The 25059-nt window shown below is 41.6% G+C and overlaps 1 protein-coding gene across 3 annotated transcripts in view; it reads right to left on the reverse strand.

Moving 5' to 3' along the window:
- Window positions 1-7603, reverse strand: part of AGL (amylo-alpha-1, 6-glucosidase, 4-alpha-glucanotransferase) — a 59591-nt gene extending 51988 nt beyond the window's left edge. For all 3 annotated transcript variants that reach the window (XM_034780277.1, XM_034780276.1, XM_034780278.1), the window contains exons 1-5: window positions 7462-7603; window positions 6941-7090; window positions 2937-3147; window positions 1543-1709; window positions 187-390 (exon numbers count right to left, since the gene is read on the reverse strand). In XM_034780277.1, the coding sequence (XP_034636168.1) occupies window positions 187-390; window positions 1543-1709; window positions 2937-3147; window positions 6941-7022 (664 nt within the window). In that variant the 5' untranslated portion in view covers window positions 7023-7090; window positions 7462-7603. The remainder of the gene's footprint in view (window positions 1-186; window positions 391-1542; window positions 1710-2936; window positions 3148-6940; window positions 7091-7461) is intronic.
- Window positions 7604-25059: the final 17456 nt, after the last annotated feature.

Raw genomic sequence — 25059 nt, forward strand, 5'->3', positions numbered from 1 at the left:
ACACAAGAGATACCCTAGACTTAAGGGGTTCAGAAGACAGATAAAAAAGAACAAATTCCTTAAAAAGCCTTTTAAAAGGTCTATTCAAGGGAAAAAATCATGGAATAGTGGAATAACCAGAATAGCTTTGACTGTGTTACTGAGTTGGCAATAAAAAGCACCAAGATAGTATAACAAAAATCATACCAGTATGATTGTAGACTACATCTGTTATACAAAGCATATTCCATTCATTTTTCATTTTTTCCACTAGGTTTCCTATATTGCTCCAAGTACACTTTTTATTTGGGCTTGAAAAGTCAGGATTTACTTCTAACTGATCAGCCAGAGAGTAACATGATCTAGATAATCCAAGTTTTTGCAATGGCGTAAAATGAATCATGTTGTAACCTACAAAAATGACAAGGAAACCATTTGTTAATACAAGAAAAACGTTACAATGAAGATGAGGAAATTCTATGATAAACTGTATAATCACAGTATGTACTGAAAACAAAAAAACTTTTCACATAACTAAGGAAAGGTTTTGGGGGGGGGGGGGCGCAAACTACGGCCTGTGAGCCACATCCGGTCTGCAGGACAGTCCTGCCCGGCCTCTGAGCCCCTGGCCTGGGAGGCTCGGCCAGGCCCGTCCCCCGCAGCCTCAGCTCGCTCACACTGTTGCAATGCTCTGGGTGGTGGGGCTGTGAGCTCCTCGGGCAACGCAGCTGCAGAGCCTGGCCTGACCCTCTGAGTTGCGTGGTGGCAGTGGGCAGCGTGGCTGTAGTGCTGCCAGCCACCGGTGCTCCAGGCAGTGCGGTAAGGGGGCGGGGGTTGGATAGAAGGCAGGGGAGTTTGGGGTGGTGGTCAGGGGGCAGGGGTGTGGATGGTGGTCAGGGGGAAACAGGGTGTTGAATGGGGGTATGGGTCCCAGGGGGCAGTCAGGAAGGATGGGGAGTTGATGGGGTAGCAGGGGGCAGGGGTTCCAGGGGCAGTCAGGGGACAGGGAGCGGGGTGTGTGTGGATTGGGCAGGGGTCCCAGAGGGGCCGTCAGGGAACGAGGGGGTTGGACGGGGCAGGAATCCGGGGGGGGGGCCCCCGATAGGAGTTGGGGACCAGGCCATGACCCCCTCCCTTAACCGGCCCTCCATACAATTTACGAAACCCAATGCGGCCCTCAGGCCAAAACGTTTGCCAGCCCCTGTTTTAAAGGTAAGATTTAAACCACTCTTCCCAGCTCAGATTTAGCCCCACCTCCTGTCCACCGTTCCAATCAATTCTACAAACTTCACATCTATGTGAAACAAATCAAACAAACAATCTAAAAATTTAGATCACGTTTTTAAAGGTAATTCCCAAATACTTGTTTTTCAAAGCAAATATTTTAGTAATCAGACTGGTTTGCACTATTATATGTTTAACATTGAATTCAGTTTCATAACTATTTTCATAACTTAAACTGCAAACTACAAAAAGATATGAACTGATACTGGTAGAACATAAACAGTATAAATATAAGCTGCATCCCTTAAAAATTACCTTTACAGAGTATGTGGTTATTACCTGATTCTTTTGCAACTTTAAGACGATCTTCCCATTCCTCAAATGGTCCCAGACACTTAGCTAGGAATGTCTGGAGTGTAACACAGTCCAAATGCAATACTTGATTATCAGCTCCAACACGCAAAATAGGGTCCACAACTATGTAACCTCCGCCACTTTTCTCATTTCTAAAATAAATTGAGTCTATTAAACACTGGAAAAGCAAATGCCCATTGCACCAGCCATTTCTAACACCAGAAGCCAATCCACAATCTGGTAGTTTAATATCCTATTTTAGCCACAAAACAGTTACCAATCTTTCAAACTCAGAGTAGTTCCCACCATTTCCCCAATGTATGGATGCATTTAGACTCAAATGTACTTCATGTTCTGCCCCTGAAATTTACAACAAGGCCTTTTTCTGGAGAAAGAACACACAAAAGACCTCAGGCCTGCAGTTGGATCCATGCAAGTAGACCTTTAGGACTGTTTGAAGACCTATGGATTCCAATGTGTCATATATTCACAAGGCCAATCAGCCTGCATGGATTGGATTGGGGTCAAAAACAGTGACTGAACCTGTGAGGTGCCAAGTATTCTTAACCCCTTCCCCCATTCCTCTACTCAGCAACTTTTTAATAGAATGAATATGAGTATTCTCAAAACATGATTAGAGGAAATATAGCCAATGGTGAAAAATTATAAACAGGGATCAAAATTTTTCCTCTGATTACTGGTCTAGGCTGAGAACCTGGAAGATTTTGATGGTCCCAATCAGCCACAATGGTCTCAAAGCTATCAGCTCTTAAACAATGGTAATAGGTGAGGTACTATACACTACAGATTGATTGCATTAGACTTAATAAAAGATGGTAATCAGAATTCAGTTTTTTTTTTTTTTTTTTTTTTTTATATACTTACACTATCTCAAGACCTCAAAAAAAAATATCACTGAAGTTACAGATGAATGGGTTAATGTTGCATAGGTTCTGAACATAATGGATTTCTAGCTCTGGTAGCAGCTATAGGTCAGAACTGAGTGGAACAAAACCTGAAGATATGTAAGAAAGACTACTTATTTTAATGTCTGATCTCTCACAACCTTCCAAGTCTATTAATTAATTATTTGTACCATTAGAATGCTGACTTTGAAACCTTGCAGGCATGGATTGCCTTTCCAAAATTCATAAACAAATAGATGATTAAATTTGTTCCAAGTACTCCCCAAAACACTGCAGCATCAAAAACTACATCTTGCATCCTTTGTGGGCAGTCCTCTGCAGAAGCCAATGACTGCACTGATATGGAAACTGAATTATCCTCTTACACCTCATAGTTCTCCTAGGTCAAGACTGAGATACATGGAGTAGTGAGGGGAAGACTGCAGTTTTTTATATGTAAAAAACTCCACTTACTCATGACTGAAATAATACTGGTATGATCCAGAAATCTGGAGATCCAGTTTACAGTATTTGTCAGAATCATCTTCTCTTCCTGTTGGGTTGTGCCATGATAGTGCCCTGAACTTGCGGCGATAGAATAATTCTCCAGAAGCTGGGTAATTAGTGTACACTGTAACATGCTTGCCTTGCAATGTTGGGCCCAGTCGGAATTGCAGTTCAAAACCTCAACAGAAAAGAGAATGGGTTTAAAAAAAAAATTAAAAAAAAAAAATCTCATTTATTATTAAAATTAAAGACTAAATCTTTTGGTTTATTATTGTGATTCACAATATGAAGATTTTAAGTTAATAGATGGGTACCATAATTCTAAATAGGTGTATTGGGTGTAAAGTTAAGAGAATGTTTTTATTTTACTGCCATTTCTCATCAACAGATAATGATGCTGTAATAATTATTTCTGCTTCTCTGCTAGTGTTACCATTCAAAACCAACCAGAACCCTGAAATGGGAAACTAATTATCCCACTTCAGAGCACTTTATTTCTATTTCTGCTCAAATACAATACAGTAACAAAAAAATGCCTGGGAAAAGTTATTTATTACAGTTTTGGAAGAATTGTGAGGTGACAGGAGTACTACAATCTAAACAGTTACCTCATTTTAATACATAATATATAGAGATGGGGTACACACATTTTTTATTTAATTTAAATGTCAACTTAAAACTCATATTTTACCTATTTTTGTTATGTGTAAAACCCAACATTACTATAATTGACATGAAAAACAAAGTGAGGGAAAAAAATCTATTTTTCCTCTAGTCTGTTTCTCTTTGTGCACTTGAAAACATTTTCTGTCTTGTCAGTTTCTCATTTTATGTGAATCTTTCACATAAGAGAAAGAAAATAATTCTTAAATATAAAAGCACAACAGGAAAATATGACTCAAACCACATACACTGGCACAGGAACTTGGGAATACGTAGCACCTGAATTTAGTTTTTAACCTTTTTTTTATTATTATTATTAAACTGACAGGGTTCTAAGTTGAACTGGGAAAATAGGTATTTGTGGAAAGCAGAAGACCAAACTTGAAAATAAAAATATTTTAGATATTTTTACATTTCATGGAATATTCAACTAAACAAATCCAAAAACCTTTACATTTTTTGAAAATATAAATGAAGTTACAGACCAAGGCCCCACTCTTGCAATTTACAGCTATACTTGCATGGAGCCCCACTGACTTCCATAGGACTCTTCTTGGGTGCAACAGCTCATCCACAAATTGTAAATTGCAAGATTGAAGCCTTAATACCCTAAAATGAAAACATTCGTCCTCAATTCTATAATCTAATCCACTTGTTCACATGGAATTTCATTTAATTCAACAGGTCTCAGTGCATGTGTGTGCCTGAATGAATCGGACTGCAGTATCACGGCCTTAAAAGCCTGGTCTGCTCACATGAGTAAAACTGGACAGATGCACTTGCAAGGCAACAACCATTATTGATTGAGGCCTCAACCTTGCAACTGCCTACACCCACATACAGCCATGCAATCCTGCAGGGCCACAGTGACTTCAACGGACAGTCAACTGCAGAACCAGGATCTTAGAACTCATGACTTTTTTTAAAAAGTGCTTTTTTATTCATTCTTCAGTTAAAAAGCAAAATACTCTTGGCTGTCTTGTCTTCCTGGTAAGAAAGTTCTACATGTAGTCTAAAGAACAGATAAACCAATCGTGTATCAGAAAAAGAGTTTAAAATTGTGCTGTAACATGTAAAAAAGTTAGACAACTGAATCACACTATCCTGATTAAATAAAAAAGTTGCTCAACAAATGGAATTGTGCCAGCACAACCAAATATCAGAGTCCAGCTATCCAAGTACATTTAAGTAGCCCATGCCAATTAAGTTTACAGTACATTACTTACCCTATCATCCACTAAACATTAAAAAAAAAAAAAAAAAAAAAAAGAGGGGGGGAAAAAATACCCTCCAAACACATAATAGTGCAAAGGCTTAACAATACACCTCTACCCCTATATAACGCGGTCCTTGGGAGCCGAAGCCTTACTGCATTATAGGCGAAACCGCGTTATATCAAACTTGCTTTGATCCGCCGGAGTGCGCAGCCCCGCCCCACCGAAGCGCTGCTTTACCGCTTTATATCCGAATTTGTGTTATATCGGGTCACGTTATATTGGGGTAGAGGTGTAGTTTCAGGATTTGGGTGCCTATCAACTAAAAACATAACTAACTTGGTTGCAAAAATTGAACACAAAAGTCACTCTTGGGGCTTGTCTACACTGGCATTTTACAGTGCTGCAACTCTCTTGCTCGAGGGTGTGAAAAACACCCCCACCCACCCCCTGAGTGCTGCAAGTTTCAGTGCTGTAAAGTGCCAGTGTAGACAGTGCACTTGTGCTAGAAGCCACGCTCCCGCACTGGTAGCTATTCCTCTCATGGAGGTGGTGCGACTACACAAGGCACATTAAAGAGCTGCCGCAGCAGCGCTTTAACATTGCTAGTGAAGATGTGCCCTCAGAAAGTTCAGGCAATTTCTCCTCACTATAGTCTTGACATTTCCTTATGCAGTCTGCTAAAATTAGATCAGGCTACAGGGTTATAGGCCTTAGATATCTTACTCCCTATAGCAACAGTACTGATACCAGGAATGCCTTGCCTAAATTAGCTACTCTCTCCCTCAACTAGCTATCAACGTAGGCAATTTGAAATGTATGGCTTTCAAATCTACAGCGGCCTCCAAAGAAAGCTTACATAGCCTGAAGAAAACTTAATAAGGAGGTCAGAACTGACTCTGCACTTTGTTCATTAATGGTAAAAGTTCCTGGTAAAAATTCACATACTAACCATTCAGCAAATTCTGAAATCTAAGTATTTAAGCAGACTTCTAGTTTTATAGAAGGGTAAAAAAAAGTTGTGCTGTTCTGAAAGTATTTTGAAAGTATGGTAAATTCATAAATCAACCATTCTTGGACAATGTTTTTTAAATCTTCCTGGTGAAAGTTAAAACTTTTACTGCTGCCCCTTTAAAAAAAAAAAAAAAAAAAAAAAAGCAGTATGCAAGAAAGAATAAAGATATCAGATAACATTTTCATCTTAAACAGTTCATTGGCTGAGATTGCTGACCAAGATGATACTGGGCCAAATATACCTTTTCACTAACAGGTTGATGGGTATATTAAAAATAAAAATAATTCCAAGTACTTACTAACATGAGAAATCATTGCAAATTACAGCATTGCTGTAATGAATTTAGTACACAAATATGTCTTTCCAAATCTTACCTGTGAGCCAAAAAAAAAAAAAAAGGATTGAAGACATAAATATAATTCACATCCCTACAACTAAGACATGGGATTTGTACATAATAGATTTAGTACTGCACAAAAAAAGCTGGATTATGAAAACTTTTATAAATAGCAAAGACAGGGACTGAAGTAGTGATGGATATGGGAGTGCTATAATTATACCATCCTTCAGGTGTGGTCTGAAACTAGGCTCATATTTAATTGGAACAGTGATTTTTCTTTTTCTTTTTTTCCAAATATATACAATTTGCCTTTCAGCCTGAAAGTGTTTTTACAACCCACACTGACAGGGTGACCAGACAGCAAGTGTGAAAAATTGGGATGAGGGTGGTGGTGGTGGTGGTGGTGGGGTAATAGGAGCCTATATAAGAAAAAGCCCCATCAACAGGGCAATAAAATTGGAACATCTGGTCACCCACTGATCCATGATTGTGGTCTCTAAAGCTATCACCATACAAACAATCAACACCATACAAAGAGCACTACAGTGCCAGAGGACAGCAACTAACCTGAACACAGTGCGAGTGTGTGAGAGATGATGAGGGAGGGAAAAACTACAGCTCTCCACATTAATGAAAATGATCGAATGTCAATGCTCGCTTACTGAAGAGCTGCCTGGACTCTCCGTGCGGTTACCAACCAGCGCTGCGCACAGCAGAGCCGTTACATGTCAGCACTGACCTTGCTCAAGCCTGAAGAGGGTCTTCTCCCGCTTTTCCATGGCGTTCAGAAGCAAAACTCGAGTCTGGTTACTGGGGGGCATTTTTGCTGCCCGGTGACTTGGCCTCTTTCAAGGGGGGACACTTAATGTCGGAAATACAGGAGCGACCCCTACAAAAACAAACAGCCCCCCCAAGTCAACAGCCACGAAAGCAGGAAGGAGTCCGAGCCCGCGGGAGCCAGACTTACATTGCCCAGCCTGCAGAGCGCCCGGGGAGAAGCGCGGAGGGAGGCAGCCCCTGGGCAGGGGGATGAGGGAGGCAGCCCCGGGAGCTGGGGGGTCCAGTCCCGGCGCGCAGGGCCGAGCCGCAGGCAGAGAGCGGCGGCCGGGGTCGCGCTGCAGCGCAGGTGGAGGGGCTGCGCCTGTCACTCTCGCTGTGCAATGCGCCCTCGGCCGGGGCGCGCAGGGGGCGGGGGAGTCGCCTGGCAGCGCGTCCCACCCCAGGGGCTATATAAATAGCTGCCGGCGCGGGGCTACTCACGGGCGGCTCCTCCGCGCCGAGCACCGCACCGGCTGCGGGCACTAGGGGCCTCCGCCTGTCACAGGCCGGGCGGCTCCTCACCTCACCGGCACGCACCGCCCAGGCCCTGCCGCCTCGCAACAACTTTATTGGTTCCGGCGCGGCCAGACACTGACAGGGCGGGGGGCGGCGGAGCTCCCGCGAGAGGAGCGGCTGAATGGCCGGAGGGGGGTTGTATGGGGCAGGAGCGCTGCTGGGAGATGGGATTTGAAATGGGTAATTTTAAATGCTGTGCAGCTAGCCACGGTATTTATTTACTAACAGACGCCCGTGGCCGAACTCTCTCCGCCCAGCAGGTCGGGAGGGAGAGCTGACAGGTCAAGCTAGGGCGCATCAGCTTCACTCACTACTAGAGGAGACGTTACCCCAAGCCTACACTTTTAATCATCTGTCTGCCCGCCCCAACAGCTGTACCCATTCCACAGTTCTGTCTTCTTCCACCGCGTGTACTTCACTCTAAGGGCCCTGTACACGAAAAGCTTTCAGAGATGGGGGTAGGTAATGTTACCGTTATTCAGTTTTTCTAACTAATACTTCGTTACTAACTGTGCCAGTGAATTTAACATGTTGTAGGTGTATGCCTGTTATACAGATTAAAGCATTCACCACAGATTATGTAGCAGCTGTAATTAAAGAAACGTTTCTGGTAATATAATCGGTCCTTAATAGCAAACTGGACACAAATTTTAATTGACAAGTTTTTTTAAACTTGTTTCAAAACCACATCACAGAGTTGTCTCTTACTAAAGGCCTAATCATTTAGTGTTCTGAACACCACCAATTCTCCACAAGCTCTTTCAGCAGAAAAAGGGACAGCATACAGTATACACAGATAAGGTGACAGTGGACAGAAGCTGTGGTAAATAGGCACACTGCTCCATGCTTCCTGGGGACAAAAGTCATCTATAGGTTCTAATTCTTCTGCTATACTCTATGGTAAAAAGGTGAGGTCAGCTGGTGGTATATACCACCAGCAAATAACATTAAAGTATAAGGATCTCTACTGAGCCAGAATGTAAGGAAAGAAATCTTAAATGTCTACTACATATACAATACATAATCTTTTGTAAACTGCACCACTTCTGTTAAGGCATTTTCATGGTTTTCTGAAGAATACTGTAATCTGAAATATGGTCACCTAGCCTCTCTGATCAGTGCTTTAGCAGCCTAATATTGCAACAAAATAGTTAGAACAGTTGCTACAAGCATCTCACCACTGATCTGTCATTAACTGACACCACCAAAAAGGTCAATCTTGCAGCTAGGGAAGGTCAGTCTATTTTCATTACCTAGGACTATAAAAAAACATACTTCTCAATTTACAGTTACTGTCTGACTGTTTATTGCTTTTTATGTTTGCACAGGCAGCATGTTGCTGAGTGAAATGAATAAGTAAAAAGCTAGTGAGAAGAGAAAATGGAGATATTGTTGAAAGGTTTCTTCCTCTTCTTCTACAGAGATTGTACCTCACAGAGCACACAAAGCAGCAGAGAAGCAACTGTTCTTGCAGTAATTAAAAGCAGTTAGAGTTGTGTCTGAATGCTTTCACCACTACAGGAAAGTAAAGGTTTGTGTGTTGGGAGTAGGGTGACCAGACAAATGTGAAAAATTGGGATGGGGTGGGGGCAGTAATAGGAGCCTATATAAGAAAAAGGCCCAAAAGTCAGGACTGTCCTTATAAAATCTGGACATCTGGTCACCCTCGTTGGGAGATATGTGAATGAATTCTAAAAATAGTGTAAATAAGCATTTTTAATTCCATTATTCAAATGTTTATTTTTGTAACAAGCTAAAAAAGACTAGTATCCTATTAAGTTAAAATGATAAATATATTACTTTCTCCTGAAGTTCACCAAGACTCCTCCTAACTTTATATACCATGTTTAATTTTTTTGAAAAAATTAAGCTTTCAAGTTTATGAATTTTAAAGATTTTGTTCTCTATAAAACCACCCTTAGAACAACTTTTTTCCCCTACATAAGCACCCCCAAAAGAGCAGAAGGAAATCATACAAGACTATAGAAGAAATATTTTGAATCCTAAAGGAGGATTAGGACATAAGCAGATAACATTTCAATACTTTTCAAATTGGAAAAAACACATGCACACACCTCAGTAATACAGCAGCTGGAAAGATATACTGATCAAGAAACTACCCTGTTCATCTAGCACATGTTCAGTGAATGATAGAAGGCAAAGCAGCTAGCCATTACTGGACATACAGCAAAAGTCCTTGTGGGTCTGATTCTGCAAAATACCAAGCATCTTCTGAAAGGTGATGACCAGCCTCAAATTCCAAAATCCATTTTGCAGGATTGGCCCTATAGTCCACATCTGTAATACATTTAAAATAAAATCCAAATATAAAAGTGTGGAGTTACTTAATGCAAGATTCCAGTGCTTGTAATCTTACTTGAATACCAAACCAGATTCTTCCCTTAGGTACACTTTTTCGCACATTAGAAGTCAACAGGAATTGCTGGGGAAGATTTTTCCAAGCCTGTATGGGGTTTAGGACTATAAATCTTGACCTGTCTCTGATGTCATCTGGTGCATGTCTAATAGTCAGCTCAAGCTCAATGTGGCCAAAACAGTGCTCACAAAAAAAAAAAAAAATTTACACCCACCCACCCCCCAAACCTCCCTGCTACCTCAACATGAGCGTCACTCAGGCCCATAACCTGGGCATCATCATTAGCACAGACCTCTCTGCAAGTTCTCATATCCAGGTTATGTCTAAATCATGCAGATCCTTTTTGCATTGCATCTATAAGAGAAGGTCTTTCCTATCCATCTACACAACTAAAACTCTTGTTGCAGTAATCAAGACACAAGCTGAAAGCCTGGACATATCTCTGGCCTCGACAAATATGATCTTGCCCTGCTCATACACATTCAGAATGCTGCTGCGAAGATCATTCTTCTGAGCAATTGCTTTGACCATTTCACACCCCTATTTGCCTCTGTCCACTAGCTCCCTCTTCTCTACCATATCAAACATAAGCTACGTGAATTAATTTTTGACCTATCCCCATCCTACCTATCAGTTCTTCAGTATAGAGAGGTTGACTTGTGCTTCTGATTGGCTCATGATGCAGTTCTCCATCAGAAAAAAATCTGATGAGGTTCAACAAGGACAAGTGCAGAGTCCTGCACTTAGGACAGAAGAATACTATGCACTGCTACAGACTAGGGACCGACTGAGTTGGTAGGCAGAAGTTCTGCAGAAGAGGACCTAGGGGTTACAGTGGCCAAGAAGCTGGATACAAGTCAGTGTGCCCTTGTTGCCAAAAAGGCTAATGGCATTTTGGGCTGTATAATTAGGGGCATTGCCTGCTGATCACAGGACATGATCATTCTCCTCTATTCAGCATTGGTGAAGCCTTATCTGGAGTACTGTGTCCAGTTTTGGGCCCCACACTACAAGGAGGATGTGGAAAAATTGGAAAGAGTCCAGCAGAGGGCAACAAAAATTGATTAGGGTTCCAGAGCACATGATTTATCAGGAGAGGCTGAGGGAACTGGGATTATTTAGTCTGCAGAAGAGAAGAATGAGGGGGGATATGATAGCAGCTTTCAACTACCTGAAAGGGGGTTCCAAAGAGACTGGATCTAGACTGTTCTCAATGGTACCAGATGACAGAACAAGGAGTATGGCTCAAGTTGCAGTGAGGGAGGTTTAGGTTGGATATTAGGAAAAAAAAATTCACTAGGAGGGTTGTAAAGCACTGGAATGGGTTACCTAGGGAGGTGGTGGAACCTTCTTCCTTAGGAGTTTTTAAGGTCAGGCTTGAAAAAGTCCTGGCTGGGATGATTTAGTTGGGAATTTGTCCTCCTGAGGTCCCTTCCAACCCTGATATTCTATGATCGCCCACTTATTAAATTTTCCAAAACAAGCATTTGTGTGCTCTCTCCCCTGCTGCCCTTCATGTTTGGGAGGTATTCCCAGTAATGTGAAAAGCCACTTTGTTGTTCTCTTTCAAATCCCCCTTAAAACTCTTTTCCATGATTCCTACAACTGTTATGATGCTGGAGTGTTGAAACCACAGTCATGCCAACAAATACAGCCTCTTTTCTCTGTGTATCCCTAGCAGGCTGTTCTCATCTCATCTCATATTTGCAATGGTCAGATCTTTAGGGAAGGAACTCTTTGTTTGGGTTTGTATGATATCTAGTACAGTAGGATCCTGTTCCATGATTAGGGCTCTTAAGTATCGCAATACAAATTAATAAATCCATGGTATTTGTGCTCCTAAATCCCTTAGGCCAGTGGCTCAATCTTTCCAGGTTACTGTACCCCTCTCAGGAGTTTGATTTGTCTTGCATACAAGACTCCTCACTTAAAAACTACTTACACCAGACACGAAAACACAAGAATCTCAGCACTTGTTACTGAAAACTTGCTTACTTTTTCATTTACCATATTCTAAATGGTAATATAAATACTGTACTTCTATTTCACTGCATAGTATACAAAGCAATATAAATAAGTCATTGTCGACATGAAATTTTAGTTTTAGTGACTTTGCTAGTGCTTTTTATGTAGCCTGTTATAAAACTACGTACTCCTGGTTGAGAGCCACTGCCTTAGGCTATTAGAAAAATCTCCTTTGCATGCTTGTATCTAAAGACATTTGCCCTTAAGTGGCCAGGTTACCTGGAGAATTAGGCTGAAATGAAGTCCTTTTGTGGCGTTTATGTAGAGGTTGATGTAGACTCAAATGGCAGGTAATTTGATTTTCTTTTGATACGTGCTGCTAGTTAATCTGTGTTAAGACATATTCCCTTGAAGCCTTGCACAGCATCTATAGGATAATCTCTCAACATACTTTACCAACCAAGAGATTAGTTTCTTCTGGTGTCCCCCATATCAGCTTCTGCATGCCCCATACACACATGACTTGTTTGAGACTCTTCTCCCCCCCCCATCCCCCCAATGTTGCAAAGTTTTCTTTGCCTTTATTGAGCACTTAGACTATAGTATCTTCACTGTTCATCTCTGCTGTGATTATCCCTTAGCATTGCAGTCAACACTTCTAATCTGAAAGAAATCAAGCTTATTTAGCATACAAAATAAAGGAAAAATAAAAATTAAGCTGAATATAAAAAGTCTAACATTGTGAAACATTTAACTAACTAGGCTGGATCTTTTAATTACAGCACATTGGTTATACAAAAGCTACCATATCAAAATCCCACTGTGCACACTCTCTCTCATATGTACCTGTCTGCATGTATGCGAGACAGAGGGGTTTATGCTATGGCAGATTCTCTTGTGTGTGCAGAACAAATAAAGTCACCTGAACCTCCTGTCTCATGGCTTCCTCTAATGAACATTGTTTAACCCAAGAGCACCTTTTTATAGTTCTTTAAGCTGTGTGATGCCAGGTGTAAAAAAAGTCTCTCATTACCTTGTTAGAGATTTATCAGTCAGCAATGCATGATTAACATGCTTGCAGTTGTGCCACCATGTATTTAAGGTCATCTGATTAAACTCAGAGCCTGATCTTAAACCTGTTGAAGTTGTTGGAAAGACTCCCACTGACTTCTGGGGTTTTGGACCAGCCTCTAAGCTCATTACCCCAGCTAATGAATCTCTCTCATTTACACACACTGGACATGTCAGAGTCCTTTTGCTGCTGGCCCCCCTTCCCAGGATTCCTTTTGCTCCTGCATTATGCTTATCCAAGCAAATATCCTCATGACCCTCTCACATATTTTGGAGAGAGAGAAAGGCAGTTCAGGGAGATAATATTCAAGAAGAGTTCCCCCTCACATTGGGGGGAGGGGGAGAATAGGAGGTGAGACTCCGCAGCTCAGACTAGCTGCATGCCAGGGAAGGGAGGCCAGTTTTCTATGTGGCCACTGTTCCCTGTAACACCCCTAAAGTTATCTTATCTTTACCTAAGAATCTCCATGGGTCCAGAAGGATGACAACATGCGCCACTCCTCCCCACCATCCCACCTATTCCTTAGCCCAACCCAGTAACGTGTGCTCTGATGTACAAGGCACATTTGAGTCCTTGCTTGGTGTAATTTAACATGTGCCCAATTTCTCACCCTGGGTTGAGAAAACAATGAACATCTTACACATACTTAAGTTCTAGGTGGAAAAAAGTGCTTTGACTTGAGTGCAGAAAACTATACAATTTTGTCTACTGCTTGAAAACAGTGTCTGAGTGTGATGCTCCCAATGGTGAGCAGAGCATGACTACCAACCTCTGGGTAAACTGTTAAAACTCAGGGCAGTATCCCTAAATTGGTTGGGAGGTCTCAACTTAGATTTCACCAACCAGCTGCACCAAATGCAAACTCCTGAGTTGCCTTAACACATACTCCAGTCTATCTTGCTACCCAGGTGAATGCATCTCTGTGATGGATGACCCTTTACACCAAGCTTCACAGCAATACTCACGTTACTTCTAATCCCGAAGAATCAGTCACTCACCCCAGGTCAATTATGTTTTAGGTCTCACACCCAAGACAAAGCTTGTTGCCAATCCTATAATAAGCTACATGAAGATTAAATAGGAAAAGGAAATTAGAGAGTTATTTACAAGAGTAAAGCCAGAAAACAGACACACATAATTTTGTGTTTCCAAAGGTAATGTAAAAGGAACAGGAGTACTTGTGACACCTTAGAGACTAACAAATTTATTAGAGCATAAGCTTTCGTGGACTACAGCCCACTTCTTCGGATGCATATAGAATGGAACATATATTGAGGAGCTACACACACACACACAGCATGAACAGGTGGGAGTTGTCTTACCAACTCTGAGAGGCCAATTAAGTAAGAGAAAAAAAAAAAACTTTTGAAGTGATAATCAAGCTAGCCCAGTACAGACAGGTTGATAATAAGTGTGAGCATACTTACAAGGGGAGATAGATTCAATGTTTGTAATGGCTCAGCCATTCCCAGTCCTTATTTAATCCTGAGTTGATTGTGTCTAGTTTGCATATCAATTCCAGCTCAGCAGTCTCTCGGAGTCTGTTTTTGAAGTTTTTCTGTTGTAATATAGCCACCCGCAGGTCTGTCACTGAATGACCAGACTGGTTAAAGTGTTCTCCCACTGGTTTTTGAGTATTATGATTCCTGATGTCAGATTTGTGTCCATTAATTCTTTTGCGTAGAGACTGTCCGGTTTGGCCAATGTACATGGCAGAGGGGCATTGCTGGCACATGATGGCATATATCACATTGGTAGATGTGCAGGTGAACGAGCCCCTGATGGTATGGCTGATGTGATTAGGTCCTATGATGATGTCACTTGAATAGATATGTGGACAGAGTTGGCATGGGGGGTGTGTTACAAGGATAGGTTCCTGGGTTAGTGGTTTTGTTCAGTGATGTGTGGTTGCTGGTGAGTATTTGCTTTAGGTTGGGGGGTTGTCTGTAAGCGAGGACCGGTCTGTCTCCCAAGATCTATGAGAGTAAAGGATCATCTTTCAGGATAGGTTGTAGATCTCTGATGATGCGCTGGAGAGGTTTTAGTTGGGGGCTGAAGGTGACAGCTAGTGGTGTTCTGTTATTTTCTTTGTTGGGCCTGTCTTGTAGGAGGTGACTTCTGGGTACTCGTCTGGCTCTTTCAATCTGTTTTTTCACTTCAGCAGGTGGGTATTGTAGTAGGCTTCTATAATCAGCAAACTCCAATTATCCTTTAAGGCTAACCCAGCCTAAGCATCTGGAGATCTCTTGCTTATGCCTAGAAACATTCCCCCCTCCCCACATATCCTGAGTCCAGGCAGCATAGAGAGCCTTATTCCCTTTGGTTTGGGGTTTTTATCCCCCCCCCCCCTTGCCTTGTGCACTGAGCTGCACATTCAGCTGATGGAGGAGTTTATTTGCATGACTCCTCTCCACAGGAAGCAGAGCAGAACAATTAAGTCTTTAGTCCTTTTGCTGATTGTTTCTACTTGTGAGATCCAGTATAGCTTATCTAGTATTCATGGGTCTCCTCATTCAGAAGGGACCATTTCTGTAGGTGAGCAGCTCTTCAGACTAATGTCCCTCTTGTGTATGGTGATTCAGGCAGTCAGAGGTTCACAATGCAATTGCTCAGATATTGATTTTCTGTATTGTAATGTGATATGCCAAGAAAGATTGATTAATTAATGCAGCAACTCAAGCAAGCCTAAACACTTCTGTAGAATTCTTATACTGGTCCTACCCATATCAACCCACAAGTGAGCCAGATAGACACATAGCTAGAATCTGTCCAGGTCTGGTTGGGACATGGGGACCTTGGTACAAGTTGGCACCTGGTCTGCAGTAGTCACAAACATAGGTACTTTAGTAATAGATTTCTCTATTACATTTTATGTTTTCAAAAGTACTCTGTATTTACTGTAGGTGGAAAGATCTTTGGTTTTAAAACAGTTTCCCCACTGTGACAGGCTTCCCTCACCATTCATTGCACCTCCTATTAGCCATCCTGGAGATTAGTTCTTCCAGGTACAGTACCCTTGACAGCACTCTCTCAACATACCTTCTTCTCTCAGTCTGCAGTCTCTTTTACTCACAGAGCAACAGCAGCTTCCAGTTCATGTCTCAGTCCTCTGGCCAGATCACTAAGTTCCTCCATTCCAGAGGAACCACAGTCCTTCTGGACCAGCTACCTAGCTGACACCTGTGCCACTACCCAGGGGCTGGCTGGGGAAACACAGAACCATCCTTTACAGTGGGTTCCTGCCCAGGATCCCTATAACATAGGGCCAAGGCCTGTACTATCTTAGCATTTGCTGCTATTTGCTTAGGTATCTTCCTACATAACTTGCTGCCTTGCCTCTCTGGGTTTGTCAGTCTACTCACCTGCCTCTTAGGAAAAGGCTATAAACTCCTCCCCTACAATCCCAACTACTGGTGGCTCCTGGGCTTTATAGAGGCACTGTCTGTTCCTGTGCAGCTGAGCCTGTTTCTAATTAGTGGCCTCTTTGTAACCTATATCTCTCCCCAACTTAATTGGTTAATTAGGCCTGTCTGGCCTAAGGTACCCTCTCATGGCCAATGTGAGGAATACACTCCATCACACTCAGAACATTTAATATGGGATTTGCTATTTCAGGAAATAGGCATTTAATTTGCTTTTTTGAAACTAGTTTAAAAAGAATTTCAGTATTTATCTAAAGTACAGTGAAACAGAAGTGGCCCTCTCCATAGAACAGAGTTAAGCTTGATACAGCACCTTCATACTTGAGTTGCTTCCAATCACTTTACAAAATAATGGGTTAGATTCCAGCAGTGCAGTGGCTGAAACCAAACACTACCCTCATTAGACAGACATTGTATGTTCAGTGAAAGTTCACAAACAGCCTTTGGACAGAACCTACAATTGAGAAAGACATCATTGCCCAGGTCACCAGGGTTATCCCCTCTAGCCTATATTGTTCTAAAAGAGTCACAAAGATCTTCAGCTTCCTTCTAAACAGCAAGGTAAACTGAAACAGCCAGATAGGCACATTTAGTAATGTAGGCAAGGAGTCATGGTTTGAAGGAGTTAAAAAGCCATTTAGGTGAGCTACAACAACACTGCATACATTTAGGTGAGTTAAGAGATGATATGTAGAGATCTGGAGCCTGGCTGATGGTATGCTAATACAAGTAAATGCCTTTTACTCTGGCCACCTGACAATAGCTCTTTGACCTTTGAAATCTGAACCTTACATTGTTAAAAACATTTGGATCAAAGAGGCTTTTTCTAATCCTAGCTCTGCCACTATTTGTGTGGCTTTGGGCAAGTCATGCTATCTGTTTGCTTCAGTTTCTCTATATACAATCTGGATAACAATAATTACTTCACAACAAAGTTGGGAATTTAATTAGGTTATGTTTGTTCAGCTTTGGTCATGTAATGAACTAGTTAAATACTAAGTATAATTATTATAATTTTCAGTACAGTTGCTGAAGACGTATTTGTCTGAGCTTCAGCTAACAGCATCAGTTTGACTAATTTTGCTATGAATATTCTTAGGGGAATGTGATGGGATGGCAAAAAGAGCTTTTAAAATTTAACCATAACATTCTTACCTGCACAACTTAATTTAATGAAAAAGTGTAAAAATGAAAAAAATATCCTGTTTTCTCTCTTATTTACATATCATACAGCACCTGTTTTCACTTACAAAGTGAAATATGGTATGTTCATGTTCAGGACCTCTCCCATAATTTCTGCTCTTTTGGTTCCTATGCATACTTGTCAGATATGCCAGTCCTTGAGATTTTTTTAAAAGCCCTGTTTCGGAAGAAACTCAGGTATTATTTCACTACACTGAACTGTGCTTTAGCCATCTGAACTTCTTTCTCAAAAAGAAATGTTGAAAATATGCCAGTGGTTCTTGTAGCTTTGCCATCACATTTCTACAAGAGCCTTCAGATCACTGAGCCAATTTATGGTCAAAACATAGTGAAAGAAATGGCCAATAAAAATAAAAGATCCTTTAATTTCATCTGTGTAGCTCTTAATGGAATTCACAAACTAAATAATTGAATAGTCCTGATGCTATTCTATCCTATGAACACATGATTGTTCACCAAAAAGTACAACATGTTCAGGTAGGGGCAAAATCTGCCCTGATATATGACATTCTGCCTTACTGAAGTCAGTGAGGTTGTACAGGGTGTCAATGCTGGCAGAATTCAGACCCTAATATTTTGAACAGTCTATGTACAGGGTGCCAAAAATGGGACATTGCATATGTTGTGGTGGGACAGTAGGCTGTACATCGTTAAGAATGTAACTAGCTTTAAATTATAAACTCAATTTTGATCTCTTCCTCATCTGACTTCCTCAAAACAAATCCCTTGTGGTATCACGCCTTAAAAGAACTGACATTGCTAAATTTGCAGTGAGTTGGGGTGAGGTGCTTTATAGAGTTTCAGGCATTTGAAATATGGAAGATTTTTGTTACTGTGGTCTAACATTTGTTAGAACTTCACGTCCCAGGAATGGCTTGGCGTAGAAACTCCCATTTTTTTATGCATTTATCTTAAATAACTTGCCCTTATGAGTATTTTTGAGAAACTGGTCCTCAATTGTTGATTGCCAGATGATCTTAGTTATGTGTTAACTCTCTTCTCAAACTTTACTGGGAATTTCAAATGCAATTGAAATGCAATACAACAGTGATGGCACATATAATTATAGTCTGGTCTGGTAGCACCACCTATTATTAAGGTTGCCCGACACTTCCTATTATAAGACCCTGTTTTCAGTTGCTCATAACTTTGCCAAACTTTAACTATTTGGACTGAAATTTCTTATGCTGTATGTCTGCCTCAGTCTAATATCTCTCTCTCCCTCCCCCCAAAAGTATTCAGCTATTTCTGAGAACAAGATTGAGGGAAAATATATTGGTTCACTCATGTTAAAAAATTCTTGAGACTTTTTTTGAAATGCTCTAATGCCCCATATTTTGGAGCAGGAGCTTGAAATTTGGCAATTGGGTGGCCTTTGTGTTCGGGATATACCTTTTGCTATCTGGAGACAGTCCACCCAAATTTGGCAATTTATAAGCCTTTGAAACTTTTCAGTTCACGTATGCTCAACGGAGACTTGGTTTTAACTGTTAAAATTGCTGTAGATCCTATCCTCACTGAGCGTGCTTGAGCCTTTTACAGCTCCTAGTGCTGACCAGACTGTGCAACCAACATCTGCACAGAATGACCAAGAATGCTTGAGCCTCTCACAGCTCCTAGGGCTGACCTGACTGACATGCATCATCCTCACAGAGCATCTACTGAATCCTGGGAAGGGGATCCAGGTGCAAGCTGAAGGCCCCTCCCCCAGCCTAAAGAGAGAAGCCACTGAACCCAGGGTTCAACTGTATGCGGGGACAACAAATGAATAAACAGGAGCGGGCATGGAGATCATAGGGACATAATAAGGGATCCAGAGGGGGACACTGAGCAGAGAACTCCAGATAGCACCCAATGCTCCTGAAAGGTGTCTAGGAAGCCAGCAGATGCTGCCCAGAGGAACTCTGCCTGGATACGTGACCATCCACACAGAGCAACTGAGCATGCTCTCATCCCATCACAGCTCCCACATGTGACAGGACTGCGCATGTGCCTTGTCTGCAGAGCAACTGAGCATACTTCAACCTAGGCCTATATGGGCAAAGCTGGACTTTCTCTGTAATGACTGCTCCAGGCTGGGGTGGGGTTGGGCATCAGAACTGAGAGCAGGAGCTGGTCTCTCCTGTGCTTTCAATGAACCTTCCCTCCCACTGCAGACACCCATAAGAAGGAGAAAGCCACCTGACTCAAACATAGAGGAGACAAGAGCCGGACGGGGGAAGGAAAAGAGATTGAGACAAAGGAGTCTGGTGAGGCTGGGACTGGGAGGGACAGAGAAACTGTGTTTAGGAGTTGGAAGGGGAGAATGGTATTGGCTGGGCAAGGAAACTGGGACTGGGATCCTGGAGGGAAGGGAGACTGGGATTGGTTGAGCAAGGAGACTGGGTATGGGAGTCATGAAAGGGAAATCTGGGGCTGGGAGCTGGTGAAGGAAATGGGGGGAGTGGGAGCCAGTTGGTTGGGAGGACCTAGATTGGATGTGGAGCTCCAGGGAGTAGGGAGACTGGGACAGGCTGGACAAGAAGGCTGGAACTAGGATTTAGTGGGAAGGGAATGGGGCTCGGGGAGAGAGACAGACAGATCTCACAAGGAAATGAGGTTTGGGGGCAAAGAGACTGGGACAAGGAGCCAGGGAGAGGGATGGAGGAGGAGCCTGAGGACTGGGACTGGGAGCCAGTGGAGGGAGAGAGACAAATCAGCTGAGGGTCTGGGAGGGAGAAACTGGGACTGGCAGGGAAAGGAGACTATTATTGGGTGTGGGGAGGAGGAGAGACTGGGATTCAGGGAGGTGGAGAGATTGGGACTTGGACAGCAAGTCTGTAGTGGGAGACTAGGCCTAGTTGTGTAAGGAGAATGAAACTGGGATGAGAAGCCTGAGGAAAGGAGACTGGGACTCAAGTAGGCAAGGAGCATGGGACTGGGAGAAGGAGCTAGATGTGGGTAAGGGACAGGACTGGGACAGAAACAGGATGGGGAGAAGGGGTCGAGGTTGGGGGAAAGGGGCAAAAGCGTCTGTGCACACAAAAGTACACTATTCTTGATCCCGGAATGGAACCCAAAACTCCTGAGTCTCACCATTCCTCTGCTGTCAGCAATTCTCTGTAAAACACACTGTCACAGCATATGTCTCACCCCCTTCTTTTGTTGGTACACCTGGAGGATGACAACCTACTATTGCTATCAGCTACTCCATTAGCTAAAGCAGCAGAGGTCTGTGCAGTGGCTCTCAAGGTTCTAACCCCGCTGATGAACCATGTGAGTGTCAATATAATGCCACGTGATGGAATTTCTGTTTTTTTAGTTTTCTTTTTTAAAAACATAGGAAATTACACGAAAACTAAAGAACATTATTAAGGTTCAAAGTCAAGCTCCGAAAAGTCAGGAAATGCTAGAATTAAGGTTGCTCCCCCCCCCATTGTGCGTGTGCATTATGATACAGTCTTTAATTATGTGATCACTGAGGTTTTTTTCCACAGGATCCCTGCCTTATTCAGTATACAGGATAGACCTCCTTTGAGATGAATCAGGCTTCTGTAGTGAAGGAGGCTGCTCTCTGTCGGTCCCTTACTTCCTTCATTTGTTGCAGAAGTTGGAGGGTGGGTAAGGAAGGAGGCAGGGGATTATAGGAAGAGAAAGGAGGGTCTTATGGTTAAGACAGTAGAAGTTGCCCTGGAGAATCTGATTCGATCTCTGCTTCTGTCACAGAGTTCCTATGTGATGCTGGGCAAGTCACTTAAATAAACTTTTCATAAGTAGTCACTAATTTGTGTTCATCAGTTTCTGGGTGCCCAACTTGAGACCCTAGGATCTGATTTGTAGGAGTGCTGAGCACTCATAGCTGCAACTGAAGTGAATGGAAATAGTGCTTGAGTGTATATAAAGTGCTATTATAATGCTAAGTACTCTGGAAAATCAGGTCCTTGACATCCTAAATTGGGCACCCCAAATTAGTGGTTAATTAATGTTTGTGAATAACTCAGATACCATAATGATGAGTGCCATAGGAAAGTCCATGAGGAAAATTAATAATTTTGTTTTCAGAGCAGGGTTTGAATAGTGTGCAGTAAATAAGGCATAGGGTCACACACTGGACAATGGGGATAAAAGAAAATATTGAATAGCTGCTCATTACGTGAGCATTGCACATTCTGTGCACTGAATGGGGCAGAGGTCCTGTGGAAGAAATAGCATGTGATTAATGATTGTATCATAATGCCGTGCACGAGGGGCAGAATTAAGGTTACCTAGGCAACGCTAATTTTGGCATTTCCTAATTTTTAAGTGCTTGACTTTACAATATTACTAATATTATTTTAATGGGTATGTGTAATTATCTGGATAGAAAGAAGTCTCTAAAGATATAGGTCTCTTTTAATCTATGTGCCTGGGTCCATAATGTCTATGCTAATACTTTGCAACAGTGAAAGCTTTACAGAATGTGCAGATTATGTCTGGGTCATATAACACAGTTGGAATATGAGTGGAAAATTAACTTCTGTGTATATATGTTTGAATATACTGTATACAATCTCTCACTGCATCTAGCAGACTTGGCAGAGGTAATACTGAGGAGGGAAGTTAAGATATAAAACTTGTTAAGCAATTTGTGACCATCTTGCTAAGAAGCTATTGTGTGTGTTCCTTAGCTGTTGTCTTTCAATACTGGTGATTCAAAAAGAAAATATGTTCATATTCAGCCATTATGAAGTGGAGAAGCATATCCTGTTTTCCTGGTGTCTGATGCCATCATGTGGCCATTTAATGTACAGCATGATTTGTTTGTGTCTTTTCCATAACCTCTTCATAAATAAACTTACTTGTACATAATTCAATTAAATGCACATAGTCTTTTAAAAGAAAAAGTAAAAAAGAGAGAGTAAAGAAGTGATTAATATTAAGAAAAAAGTGCAAATGAAAAGGAAAGCAGATAAGTGTTATGAAGATTTTAGAGACAAGGGGAATAGGTTTAACTAGCTCGCAGCAGGTGGTCAATAGATTCTACATCTTTTTGAAATGGTCCCACATGAAAAATAATATCAGTCAAGATCATCATTTCAAGACAGTGTAATTTTCTCCATAATTAATGCTGCAATATCTTGTATCCACTAATTTGGGCAAAGAGGATCAGGATTCTTCCAATGACTCAAAAGATTTTTTTCAAAAGAAGGCTGTTAAGGCTGTTAAGGCTGGTTTTCTTATGTAGGTTGGTCTGGGTGAATCATCATCTAAACTCATGCATGTGTTTTAGTGAGAGTGTGACAAAAAAATTAAAGCTAAGATAATTAGGCCTATTAAGAAACTTCAGATCAAAGTGTAGAAGCTTTGTCACCGAACCATAGTATGCATGATAGTGACATGGGTGGAGAGGCAGACATGTAAAGTGCCTCCACATGTAGATCAAGTCCAGGCCTGTAGCCAGCCAGGCATAAATGTGCAGAGAGTAGGGAATGTTGTGGGGAGCTATGGAAGGTACCATCTCTCATGTGGTACTGGTATTAGTGGTAATAGATACCCCTATACATACACTAAACACATGAGAGGAGTTTGCTAGAATAAGGTTAAGGAATTTGTAACCTATTTTTCCCTTTATGCATAGACCTTTACATTACCAATTTATAGTCTAAGTAATATAAAATACAGTAACCTGAGAACAAGGTGTTTACTGGGGGATTCTCATCTTCAGCTCCTAGGGCACTATCATAATACAAATAATAAATACATAATAATAATGGAGATAAGTTCCATTGAAATCATCCAAAATATCTCAAACTTATTTGGTGTATATTTCCATGTATATGAACACATGTCCCTTCAATTAGAACATTCTGTCATAAATCAAAATGACTGGAGATGGTTTCTGAGAAAATTTCCTGTAGATATACCAGGGAGATCTAATATGGGTTGTTAGATCCTAATTAAATGCTAACCAAATAAAATCAGCCTTTCTTTTTTTCCAGCATTGCTCAGTGATGTGGTGTAAGTATCCAGATGAAAATACGGAATGTGCTTTCACAGGCAGCAATGCCAGTGAGGTGGAATTACAAGTAAGCTAAATCCCCAGGTTGATTTTTGTCTATGCCTCTGGTCATTTTGTATTTATATAAACTGGCTGTATGTGTATTGAGCAGGTACAGGACTGAAACACCAGTGTGGTTGTATAAACACCCTGATTGCCAGGAGTCCCAGAATATCGGGAAGACCACTCCTTTTACAAACTGGACACTATCAAATTAGGCCTGAATAAAGACTGAGATTGGATGGGTCACTACAAAAACTAATTTCACCCTGCTGATACTCACACCTTCTTGTCAACTGTTTGAAATGGGCCACCTTGCTTACAGTGGCCTCATTAGCACTACAAAAGTGATTTTTCCTCCCTTGGTATTCACCCCTTCTTGTCAACTGTCGAGAGTAGCCCACTTCCACCTTAACTGAATTGGCTTGTTAGCACTGACCCTCCACTTGGTAAGACAACTCCCATCTTTTCATATGCTGTGTATTTATACCTGCCTACTGTATTTTCCACTCCATGCATCTGATGAAGTGGGTTTTAGCCCACGAAAGCTTATGCCCAAATAAATTTGTTAGTCTCTAAGGTGCCACAAGGATTCCTCGTTGTTTTTGCTGTTACAGACTAACACGGCTACCACTCTGAAACCTATATTATACTGCTCAGCCACTAGATGGCACTGTATAAAATACTTTATTTAAATGAACCTCAGCTATACCTGGCAGAGCATTAAAGTATCGTATGACGAACACATCTGAGGTCTATACCATATCTGGTACAGGAGCATGACAGTCACCACTTGATAGGATCATCTAATAGTCAATCCTGTAATAAGCAGATGAAGTTCCTTAGAGTCTCACTTCACATCTGGGATAGCTGCTGTCTCCATTAGATTATACTTGCTACAAATAGTCCAGACTAGTTGGATAAAATGGGGTGTATAACCACCCAAATCATAACATATCTGAAAGACACAAATGGTACAAATGAAATTAGAATACCTTGAGTTTTTATAGTGCTTACATTTGGAGTCCAGGTCACCCAGGCTTGGCTCACCTAAATCAACATTCTTTTTATAGCACCATTGGTAGCCCTTAATTCCTGCAGTGAATTATTTGAAGCAAGTTCTGTTCTGTATCTTACCTCTGACTATATGATCCAGTTAGCTGGGGAAAGCGAACCAATGATCTGAGCTACAACAGGCCATTCTGGTTTGTTATTTTGACCAGTAAAGCTGCAGGCTCAGTAGATACCTTTTAATCAAGAGTGGTTAAATCCTGTATATCAGTGGCTCTCAAACTTTTTTACTGGTGACCCCTTTCACATAGCAAGTCTCTGAGTGCACCCCCTCCCCTTAAATATTAAAAACACTTTTTTATATATTTAACACTATTATAAATGCTGGAGGCAAAGTGAGGTTTGAGGTGAAGATTGACAGCTCGTGAGCCCCCATGGAATAACCTTGCAACCCCCT

This window comes from Trachemys scripta, chromosome 8 (assembly GCF_013100865.1).
Source record: "Trachemys scripta elegans isolate TJP31775 chromosome 8, CAS_Tse_1.0, whole genome shotgun sequence".
In the NCBI taxonomy this organism is placed as follows: Eukaryota; Metazoa; Chordata; order Testudines; family Emydidae; genus Trachemys; species Trachemys scripta.